Raw genomic sequence first — 12,155 nt, forward strand, 5'->3', positions numbered from 1 at the left:
CTAATTTAATCGTATTACAAGTATAAAAAATATGAAAATCAAACAATTTTTTATTTAAATCAGTAATTTCTATTCTTCTCTCTCGAATTAAATAAGATTGTCTTACTGTCTTCAGACAAGAGTAACATGTACACATTTATGCTTATATATTCTTGTATGTAGAATAATTTGATATTAGCGCCACTTTATAGTAGGCTTTGTCGATGTCGACGCATCATTTTCTCACAGTCGCTCGTCGACTCGGCGCTTCTTCGTCCTTTATTCGGATAAAACGGCCAATATTTATGTGTTGCAATCGACAATCGGGAAAGATTTACAATGAATAAGTGCAATACTCTACAAGAAATATTAAAAGATATGGAAATGTAAGTAAGTATGTACAATATACTTACTTGAGAAATAAGATTCGAGATGAGACATTTCCATACCTTTTAATATTTCTTGTAGAGTATTGCACTTATTCATTGTAAATAACAGAAACACTTTCCCGGTTTCCGATTGCAACACATAAATATTGGCCGTTTTGTGCAGATTTTACAAATTCTCTTAGAAGAATAGAATAAGATGTCTTTTAGATCTCACGATATTCTGAAATCAAGAATATTTTGAACTTGCTAGAAATCTGTATCTAAATCCTTCTGAGGCAATTAATGAGATAGCACCAAGATTATTTGAATCTAGATTTTCGAATTTTCTATTCAAGATTAAAATATGCTTCTTTTCAATAATAAATATGATTGTCGCTATAGCGATCTTATTTTATGACAGATTAAATAGTAATAGCATTAAGTCCAGAAATCTTTTCTGTGGGTGTAGCGAGAGGGTTGACAATCGTCGTGTACCAGTTATAAAAGACACTGGTCACGTAATCGCGTAAACTATGTCTAAACAAAACAGGAGGACAAAACAGTTTAATCAAACAAGCTTGAAGTTATGATCGATGCCAATGGTAAGTATGAAAATGGAAGGCCAAGTGATAATCAATGATTACATCGCGATTAATTCGTGCGCCCTCAGAAAGGATTTCTGATAACAAGACGAAAAATATTCTTGACTAATTTAATCGTATTACAAGTATAAAAAGTATGAAAATAAAACAATTTTTTATTTAAATCAGTAATTTCTATTCTTCTCTCTCGAATTAAATAAGATTGTCTTACTGTCTTGAGACAAGAGTAACATGTACACATTTATGCTTATATATTCTTGTATGTAGAATAATTTGATATTAGCGCCACTTTATAGTAGGCTTTGTCGATGTCGACGCATCATTTTCTCACGGTCGCTCGTCGACTCGGCGCTTCTGCGTCCTTTATTCGGATAAAACGGCCAATATTTATGTGTTGCAATCGAAAATCGGGAAAGTGTTTCTGTTATTTACAATGAATAAGTGCAATGCTCTACAAGAAATATTAAAAGATATGGAAATGTAAGTAAGTATGTACAATATACTTACTTGAGAAATAAGATTCGAGATGAGACATTTCCATACCTTTTAATATTTCTTGTAGAGTATTGCACTTATTCATTGTAAATAACAGAAACACTTTCCCGGTTTCCGATTGCAACACATAAATATTGGCCGTTTTGTGCAGATTTTACAAATTCTCTTAGAAGAATAGAATAAGATGTCTTTTAGATCTCACGATATTCTGAAATCAAGAATATTTTGAACTTGCTAGAAATCTGTATCTAAATCCTTCTGAGGCAATTAATGAGATAGCACCAAGATTATTTGAATCTAGATTTTCGAATTTTCTATTCAAGATTAAAATATGCTTCTTTTCAATAATAAATATGATTGTCGCTATAGCGATCTTATTTTATGACAGATTAAATAGTAATAGCATTAAGTCCAGAAATCTTTTCTGTGGGTGTAGCGAGAGGGTTGACAATCGTCGTGTACCAGTTATAAAAGACACTGGTCACGTAATCGCGTAAACTATGTCTAAACAAAACAGGAGGACAAAACAGTTTAATCAAACAAGCTTGAAGTTATGATCGATGCCAATGGTAAGTATGAAAATGGAAGGCCAAGTGATAATCAATTATTACATCGCGATTAATTCGTGCGCCCTCAGAAAGGATTTCTGATAACAAGACGAAAAATATTCTTGACTAATTTAATCGTATTACAAGTATAAAAAGTATGAAAATAAAACAATTTTTTATTTAAATCAGTAATTTCTATTCTTCTCTCTCGAATTAAATAAGATTGTCTTACTGTCTTGAGACAAGAGTAACATGTACACATTTATGCTTATATATTCTTGTATGTAGAATAATTTGATATTAGCGCCACTTTATAGTAGGCTTTGTCGATGTCGACGCATCATTTTCTCACGGTCGCTCGTCGACTCGGCGCTTCTGCGTCCTTTATTCGGATAAAACGGCCAATATTTATGTGTTGCAATCGAAAATCGGGAAAGTGTTTCTGTTATTTACAATGAATAAGTGCAATGCTCTACAAGAAATATTAAAAGATATGGAAATGTAAGTAAGTATGTACAATATACTTACTTGAGAAATAAGATTCGAGATGAGACATTTCCATACCTTTTAATATTTCTTGTAGAGTATTGCACTTATTCATTGTAAATAACAGAAACACTTTCCCGGTTTCCGATTGCAACACATAAATATTGGCCGTTTTGTGCAGATTTTACAAATTCTCTTAGAAGAATAGAATAAGATGTCTTTTAGATCTCACGATATTCTGAAATCAAGAATATTTTGAACTTGCTAGAAATCTGTATCTAAATCCTTCTGAGGCAATTAATGAGATAGCACCAAGATTATTTGAATCTAGATTTTCGAATTTTCTATTCAAGATTAAAATATGCTTCTTTTCAATAATAAATATGATTGTCGCTATAGCGATCTTATTTTATGACAGATTAAATAGTAATAGCATTAAGTCCAGAAATCTTTTCTGTGGGTGTAGCGAGAGGGTTGACAATCGTCGTGTACCAGTTATAAAAGACACTGGTCACGTAATCGCGTAAACTATGTCTAAACAAAACAGGAGGACAAAACAGTTTAATCAAACAAGCTTGAAGTTATGATCGATGCCAATGGTAAGTATGAAAATGGAAGGCCAAGTGATAATCAATTATTACATCGCGATTAATTCGTGCGCCCTCAGAAAGGATTTCTGATAACAAGACGAAAAATATTCTTGACTAATTTAATCGTATTACAAGTATAAAAAGTATGAAAATAAAACAATTTTTTATTTAAATCAGTAATTTCTATTCTTCTCTCTCGAATTAAATAAGATTGTCTTACTGTCTTCAGACAAGAGTAACATGTACACATTTATGCTTATATATTCTTGTATGCAGAATAATTTGATATTAGCCCACTTTATAGTAGTAGGCTTTGTCGATGTCGACGCATCATTTTCTCACGGTCGCTCGTCGACTCGGCGCTTCTGCGTCCTTTATTCGGATAAAACGGCCAATATTTATGTGTTGCAATCGAAAATCGGGAAAGTGTTTCTGTTATTTACAATGAATAAGTGCAAACCGGTACGCCTTTCGCACTCCACCCATCCATCTCCGGCGCGCATATATTTTTGGGCGGCTAGTTTTTCCCCCGAGGGAGATTTATCATGTCCCTACGCCTCTCCTCTCGCGCGCGCGGGCTGCTCCATCAGTGCCCGACGCGCGTGTGGCAGGGAATAATTGGCAGAGCGGAGGAGTGGCCTCATCGTACTTCAGAAACTACTTCGGTGATGGCTCGTGAGAGCGGGCTAGCTTATAGTTACACGGGCAGACCACGCGATTTCCGCAAACACAAATTCGTGCCGGGTAATTCGGCTAGCAGGCCAATTCTCTCGCGTACACCCCCGCGGATCGAACTCTCACGCCCCGGGGCGAAGCTTGCGCGCAAAACTTTCCGGCGAACATTGTTCCGCGCATAAATGAAGCGGAGAATCAGTTTCCGCACGGAGAATTTTCCCCGGCCATTTGTTAAACAGGAGAGAATTAGTGTGAACAAACCGCGGTGATCGGAAGGCAGGAACATTCATCGTTCCCTCAAAATATTGGGTTCGCCAAAAAGTATTTGCGTTTTTTTTTAATATAAATAAAAGGCAAATTTTTCATGGGAAACAAAAACTTTATTAAACAATATATTGTCCATTTTGTTTGATTATCTTTTGCCATTTTTCAGGCAACTTCATGATTCCGCGCTCAAAAAAGTTCTTATCTTTTTCAGCAAAAAACAATTCCAACAACGATTTGATATCCTCATCAGCAGTAAAGGTTTTACCATTCAAGGCGTTTTGCAAAGAACGAAACGAATGGTAATCTGATGGTGCCAGGTCTGGCGAATATGGTGGATGTGGTAACACATCCCATACAAGCTGCAACAATTTTTCACGAGTGACCAAACTTGTACGTGGTCTAGCGTTATCATGGTGAAACGCAACACCTTTGCGATTCACCAATTCTCGACGTTTCTGTTTGATGGCATCGTTTAATTTATCCAGTTGACGACAGTATACGTCTGAATTAATGGTTCGATTCCTTGCAAGCAGCTCAAAATACACAATACCTTTAAAGTCCCACCAGACTGACAGCATAATCTTTCTCTGGTGAATATCTGCTTTTCAAGTGCTTTCAGCAGGTTCATCACGATCTTTTTCGTTTGACGTTGTTGTAGACGATCCATTTTTCGTCGCCTGTTATCATCCGTTTCAAAAATCGATCATTTTCCTCACGTTTCAAAAGAGAATCGCAGATGTCAATACGCTCAGTAAGATGAATTTCTTTGAGCTCACGTGGTACCCAAATATCGAGCTTACTAATGCATCCAAGTCGTTTTGAATGGTTTTCAACACTCGATTTCGATACGTTAAGATTCTCAGCAATCTCTCGTGTCGTTAAACGCCGATTCGAATCGATCGGTGCCTTTATTTTGTCATCATCAATTTCGATTGGCCTTCCTGAGCGTGGTGCATCTTTCACATTAAAATCTGCAGATCGAAATTTAGTAAACCAATCTTGACACTGCCGCAGCTTTAAAGCATCTTCGCCATATATTGGGTTCGCCAAAAAGTATTTGCGTTTTTTTTTAATATAAATAAAAGGCAAATTTTTCATGGGAAACAAAAACTTTATTAAACAATATATTGTCCATTTTGTTTGATTATCTTTTGCAATTTTTCAGGCAACTTCATGATTCCGCGCTCAAAAAAGTTCTTATCTTTTTCAGCAAAAAACAATTCCAACAACGATTTCATATCCTCATCAGCAGTAAAGGTTTTACCATTCAAGGCGTTTTGCAAAGAACGAAACAAATGGTAATCTGATGGTGCCAGGTCTGGAGAATATGGTGGATGTGGTAACACATCCCATCCAAGCTGCAACAATTTTTCACGAGTGACCAAACTTGTACGTGGTCTAGCGTTATCATGGTGAAACGCAACACCTTTGCGATTCACCAATTCTCGACGTTTCTGTTTGATGGCATCGTTTAATTTATCCAGTTGACGACAGTACACGTCTGAATTAATGGTTCGATTCCTTGCAAGCAGCTCAAAATACACAATACCTTTAAAGTCCCACCAGACTGACAGCATAATCTTTCTCTGGTGAATATCGGCTTTTCAAGTGCTTCGAGCAGGTTCATCACGATCTTTTTCGTTTGACGTTGTTGTAGACGATCGATTTTTCGTCGCCTGTTATCATCCGTTTCAAAAATCGATCATTTTCCTCACGTTTCAAAAGAGAATCGCTGATGTCAATACGCTCAGTGAGATGAATTTCTTTGAGCTCACGTGGTACCCAAATATCGAGCTTACTAATGCATCCAAGTCGTTTTGAATGGTTTTCAACACTCGATTTCGATACGTTAAGATTCTCAGCAATCTCTCGTGTCGTTAAACGCCGATTGGAATCGATCAGTGCCTTTATTTTGTCATCATCAATTTCGATTGGCCTTCCTGAGCGTGGTGCATCTTTCACATTAAAATCTGCAGATCGAAATTTAGTAAACCAATCTTGACACTGCCGCAGCTTTAAAGCATCTTCGCCATATATTGGGTTGGCCAAAAAGTAATTGCGTTTTTTTTTATATAAATAAAAGGCAAATTTTTCATGGGAAACAAAAACTTTATTAAACAATATATTGTCCATTTTGTTTGATTATCTTTTGCAATTTTTCAGGCAACTTCATGATTCCGCGCTCAAAAAAGTTCTTATCTTTTTCAGCAAAAAACAATTCCAACAACGATTTGATATCCTCATCAGCAGTAAAGGTTTTACCATTCAAGGCGTTTTGCAAAGAACGAAACGAATGGTAATCTGATGGTGCCAGGTCTGGCGAATATGGTGGATGTGGTAACACATCCCATCCAAGCTGCAACAATTTTTCACGAGTGACCAAACTTGTACGTGGTCTAGCGTTATCATGGTGAAACACAACACCTTTGCGATTCACCAATTCTCGACGTTTCTGTTTGATGGCATCGTTTAATTTATCCAGTTGACGACAGTTCACGTCTGAATTAATGGTTTGATTCCTTGCAAGCAGCTCAAAATACACAATACCTTTAAAGTCCCACCAGACTGACAGCATAATCTTTCTCTGGTGAATATCTGCTTTTCAAGTGCTTTGAGCAGGTTCATCACGATCTTTTTCGTTTGACGTTGTTGTAGGCGATCCATTTTTCGTCGCCTGTTATCATACGTTTCAAAAATCGATCATTTTCCTCACGTTTCAAAAGAGAATCGCAGATGTCAATACGCTCAGTAAGATGAATTTCTTTGAGCTCACGTGGTACCCAAATATCGAGCTTACTAATGCATCCAAGTCGTTTTGAATGGTTTTCAACACTCGATTTCGATACGTTAAGATTCTCAGCAATCTCTCGTGTCGTTAAACGCCGATTCGAATCGATCGGTGCCTTTATTTTGTCATCATCAATTTCGATTGGCCTTCCTGAGCGTGGTGCATCTTTCACATTAAAATCTGCAGATCGAAATTTAGTAAACCAATCTTGACACTGCCGCAGCTTTAAAGCATCTTCGCCATATATTGGGTTGGCCAAAAAGTAATTGCGTTTTTTTTTATATAAATAAAAGGCAAATTTTTCATGGGAAACAAAAACTTTATTAAACAATATATTGTCCATTTTGTTTGATTATCTTTTGCAATTTTTCAGGCAACTTCATGATTCCGCGCTCAAAACAGTTCTTATCTTTTTCAGCAAAAAACAATTCCAACAACGATTTCATATCCTCATCAGCAGTAAAGGTTTTACCATTCAAGGCGTTTTGCAAAGAACGAAACGAATGGTAATCTGATGGTGCCAGGTCTGGCGAATATGGTGGATGTGGTAACACATCCCATACAAGCTGCAACAATTTTTCACGAGTGACCAAACTTGTACGTGGTCTAGCGTTATCATGGTGAAACGCAACACCTTTGCGATTCACCAATTCTCGACGTTTCTGTTTGATGGCATCGTTTAATTTATCCAGTTGACGACAGTATACGTCTGAATTAATGGTTCGATTCCTTGCAAGCAGCTCAAAATACACAATACCTTTAAAGTCCCACCAGACTGACAGCATAATCTTTCTCTGGTGAATATCTGCTTTTCAAGTGCTTTCAGCAGGTTCATCACGATCTTTTTCGTTTGACGTTGTTGTAGACGATCCATTTTTCGTCGCCTGTTATCATACGTTTCAAAAATCGATCATTTTCCTCACGTTTCAAAAGAGAATCGCAGATGTCAATACGCTCAGTGAGATGAATTTCTTTGAGCTCATGTGGTACCCAAATATCGAGCTTGCTAATGCATCCAAGTCGTTTTGAATGGTTTTCAACACTCGAGTTCGATACGTTAAGATTCTCAGCAATCTCTCGTGTCGTTAAACGCCGATTGGAATCGATCGGTGCCTTTATTTTGTCATCATCAATTTCGATTGGCCTTCCTGAGCATGGTGCATCTTTCACATTAAAATCTGCAGATCGAAATTTAGTAAACCAATCTTGACACTGCCGCAGCTTTAAAGCATCTTCGCCATATACATCACATAACTTTGTATGAGCTTGCACAGCGTTTTTCCCTTTTCGGAAGTAAGAAAACAAAATGTGAGGAAAATGTTCTTTTTGATTTTCCATTTTGAAATCGACGGCAAACAAACAATCGTTAACGAAATCGTGTACTTTCTTTTTGTAAAACAAGCTTGAACTGTGAGTTGTTAACCTACATAATGAATTTGCGGTTTAGAATGAAGTTAGTTACATTTCAAGACATGTATGTCCATCTATTGGAAAAAAACGCAATTACTTTTTGGCCAACCCAATATTTTCTTCGACTCTATCCTTCGGAAAGCGAAACTCGTCAATATGATTCTGGACGACCTTTTCGTAAACAATGAACACACGTAGCAGCCGTTACATAGTCGCTCGATCGATCAGTCGTTCGAGAGTGCCGCGATCGTGTACGCCGTAGGATTGTCCTGCCAAACGAAATCAAGAATTCGAGATGAACTTTCTGGACTTCGCGGAAGATTTCTCGCGTCTAATCGTGCGCTATACGAAAACTACATCGATAAGCGTAAAGTATCCGCCCGAATGTGATTAGTGCACATTTGAAGCATCACGAAGATCGTGGCAGCATTCTCATTATTCTTATGCATGTTGCAGGACGACCAATCGAAAGATGCTCCCAAGCCGATGACCCATGAAGAAATAACGTCTATCATAAGTACCGTGCTTAGCGCGCTCGGGATAAAGTCTACCGATATCACAAGGGTTCTGGAAAATTCTTCGGCAGATTCGTCAGTCAATACAACGGTTTTCAGCACGCTAGCACCCTCGCATCGCACATCGACCATAAGTAAACAGGATGACAGCACGCGCAGGTTCTTGTTCTAAAATGCTCCAGAAATGATTTATGATGATCTCTATATCTCACGGAGGAAATTTCACGTTTAGGTTGTTAGCTAGCGTTGAGTCGACCTTGAATTCTGATTTTTCCAACTCCTGTTTGCTATCGGAAGCCGATGAGACAGAAACGAAAACTTCTCTCAATAGCTCGCGAAATCAAGATAAGGTAAGCTAAATTTTCTCAGGCAGATCTTTTATAACTGCACTATATTGGATTATTTTTAAAACATCCGATGTGCTATTCTCACTTGTATTCGTTGTGTCTGTCCGTAGTTCGTTTCGCGCTCGACTCCCATAATTCGTGTCAACAATATCGGCAGATCTGACACTTTTGTTTGTGAGAAAGATCAGCAAGTAACGGCCGATGATGATGTTTTCGAGACTGTTTCGAACGTTGAAGCAAATTCACTAAACGACAGCTTCCTGGAATTATTTAACGAAATACAAAAGTCGGTCTTGGAGCTACTGGACAAGCTAAAAAAGGTATGCTGCAAAATCAAATAAAACATTATTACTCACAAGTAACACTACCCAAGTGTCACACGCCGATTTTGATAAGCTTTGAATATGTTGTTATCTAGGTCAAAATATGAGATACATATTTTTTTATATCGGCCCGTTTTGCCATTAAGGGGGTGAAACACCCTCTTGAAAAAAATCGGGTTTTATATTTCTTAGCGAATACCGTCGAAACAATAAAACATATAAGAAAAAGTTTCAAGTAAAAGTTTTATGGATTCTAATGTACTTTATAACGGTGCAATCAGATTTTTCGAAAATGTCATATTTTTCGAAATTCCTTTCCCCCTCCACAATTTTTGAAAATTTTAAAATTTATCTTTCAGCAAAACTTCAAGCATATTTAACGACCATTCAACCATATATGATAAGGTCATATTCTGAAAACGCATTTTTCAAAAATAAGCTAAAAGTACCTCTATATCGCTACATACGCGCCCCGTCTGTATTCTTGTATTTAATACGCTAGTTACTCCTGGCAACAGTTTTTTCGCACAGAGATAACAATGAAGTCGGGGGATTACTTTTAATTAACAAAATAAGTCAGGTTCTCGCCCTCTGCCGGACCCAGAAATGGTCAACGTAGAGCTGATAAGAAAATTTTACTTTTTTTATTTTTTTCAATATTTCTAAATTTGTTTGTTTTTTTCTATAATTGCATATATACTAACATTTCTTATAAATTAACATATATTTGTGTGTTTTTGAAAAATGCGTTTTCAGAATATGACCTTATCATATATGGTTGAATTGTCGTTAAATATGCTTGAAGTTTTGCTGAAAGATAAATTTTTAAATTTTCAAAAATTGTGGAGGGGGAAAGGAATTTCGAAAAATCTGATTGCACTGTTATAAAGTACATTAGAATCCATAAAACTTTTACTTGAAACTTTTTCTTATGTTTTATTGTTTCGACGGTATTCGCTAAGAAATATAAAACCCGATTTTTTTCAAGAGAGTGTTTCACCCCCTTAATGGCAAAACGGGCCGATATAAAAAAATATGTATCTCATATTTTGACCTAGACAACAACATATTCAAAGCTTATCAAAATCGGCGTGTGACACTTGGGTAGTGTTACTTGTCAGTAGAACAATAGAGGAGACGAACGTCATGAAATGATGATTCGCTCGGAACGCACTTTAGGTGGGTTGTTATTGCGCTTGATCGCGAGTGAGATTATTTTATTTCACGATACTATTAAACTCGTTGTTTATTAATCGTGACGGCCTAGTTATTTGCGGTACGGCGAGTCCGGTTTACGATTTGTCTATTGCACTTAATAAATAATAATTATTAAGCAACCTTTTGCGCTTACATTTACAGCAAATATACCTTCTGCTCGCTGAATCGCTGGATAAATTACATAAAAACTATAGCTCGGACAGAGTCTGCTCTAACGCTAATCAAAAGTCAACATCGATCAGAACGAATTTGCCCGTCGCAATGCACCGATCGATCAGCGCACATTCTGGGACACCGACAACTTCGAAATTGCGCCCGGTAGGCAAGGAAAATATATCCGATAGACGCAAAAGCGTGAGCAACGCGTCCGCTATAAAACCTGAAAAATCGAACAAACCCGCGAAACCCATAGGTCGCTCGTTGTCAAATCTAAATCTCTCGATGTGCGACAACGTTAACGTGTCGCTGACTTCGACAACTAAATTCGTGAAAAATCCAAAGTACGCTCACGTGCAGAGCACTATACCGAAGCCGATCAGGGCGAATAACAAAAAGGCGTAATTGCTCGCGCAATTGGTGTACCGCAGCGCAATTGTTGCACAGTCGTGCGAAGCACCTCAAAGAGCCGGGGAAGTTTTTAATGATTACCCCTCGTTTTTAATGGTGCGCATCATGCATAACGTTGATCTTGAGATGTTCGACCGGAAAACACACTCTTCGCCCGACCGACGTCGATGTGTCACGAATTACGAGCTCACGTCTGAACAAGTCGCGTTCGGGTTTCTTAAATGCGTATGACGCCGTTTCGCGAACGAGCCATAAGCAAATACGAGTATCCGCGCACGCGGCGCGTAATGCGTCCGCCGTAGGCTACACGCTCCGAGACGCTCCTCGTGCTCCTTTTGCCGGCTGGACCGAACACCTTGCACACCCTAACTGCAGCATCGCGAGAGAATGGGAGCATCGACGAGACGAGAAAATTATTAACTCCAGCATCGCTGTTTGATCTCGGGCGCGCCGCAGCGAGAACGGAGATTCCCGTGACGTGATTACTTGAACGCGAGATTTGTCAACTTTTCAAGTTACTAGCGACGACAAATCTCGCGTTCGAGTACCTACGTCGCAAGAATCTCCGTCCAATCAAAAGATTTATGCGTTTCTTTTTATGTTCGTACATTAGTAAGAAAATATTACCATGACTTTTTCATTTTGCCTTGACCAAGTCATTTTACAAATTAACCAGATTAACGAATTATAGCCAATATCAAATATTATAGTATTAAAATAAAAGAACAACATATCTTAATAAATTGTGTCCTTTTTATTTCTCCTTTCTCGAAAACATTGGTAGAAATTTCTTCTTACAAGCCAGTGAGACAGCGCCAGGAAAATAACTATTAGTATTCCGGTCTTTAATTATAAAAATAGGCGTGGGCGGCGTTTTGGCACCGCGAGCCTTCATCAATCACCCGTCAATCCACGTGAGAACGATTCTTCTAAATTACACCATCTTTGCCCTTTTGTGTGCGTGAAAAATAGACTTC

At 37.8% G+C, this 12,155-nt stretch overlaps 1 protein-coding gene across 1 annotated transcript; it reads left to right on the forward strand.

The window, feature by feature from the left end:
- Positions 1–8,413: 8,413 nt before the first annotated feature.
- LOC105287193 lies at positions 8,414–11,921 on the forward strand. Its single transcript, XM_011352695.3, has 5 exons — positions 8,414–8,575; positions 8,665–8,882; positions 8,956–9,073; positions 9,181–9,390; positions 10,753–11,921. The coding sequence occupies exons 1-5, from the start codon at positions 8,504–8,506 to the stop codon at positions 11,170–11,172; spliced, it is 1,038 nt and encodes a 345-aa protein (XP_011350997.1). The 5' UTR covers positions 8,414–8,503; the 3' UTR covers positions 11,173–11,921.
- The last annotated feature ends 234 nt before the right edge of the window (positions 11,922–12,155 follow it).

The sequence above is a fragment of the Ooceraea biroi genome, chromosome 13 (assembly GCF_003672135.1).
Source record: "Ooceraea biroi isolate clonal line C1 chromosome 13, Obir_v5.4, whole genome shotgun sequence".
Classification (NCBI taxonomy): Eukaryota; Metazoa; Arthropoda; class Insecta; order Hymenoptera; family Formicidae; genus Ooceraea; species Ooceraea biroi.

Bases quoted from the DNA above. Each gene is read 5' to 3' on its own strand.
- LOC105287193 (XM_011352695.3), top strand. From the start codon at position 8,504: ATGAACTTTCTGGACTTCGCGGAAGATTTCTCGCGTCTAATCGTGCGC. The intron at 9,074-9,180 runs GTAAGCTAAATT...GTCTGTCCGTAG, and splicing joins GCTCGCGAAATCAAGATAAG to TTCGTTTCGCGCTCGACTCC. The intron at 9,391-10,752 runs GTATGCTGCAAA...TTACATTTACAG, and splicing joins TACTGGACAAGCTAAAAAAG to CAAATATACCTTCTGCTCGC.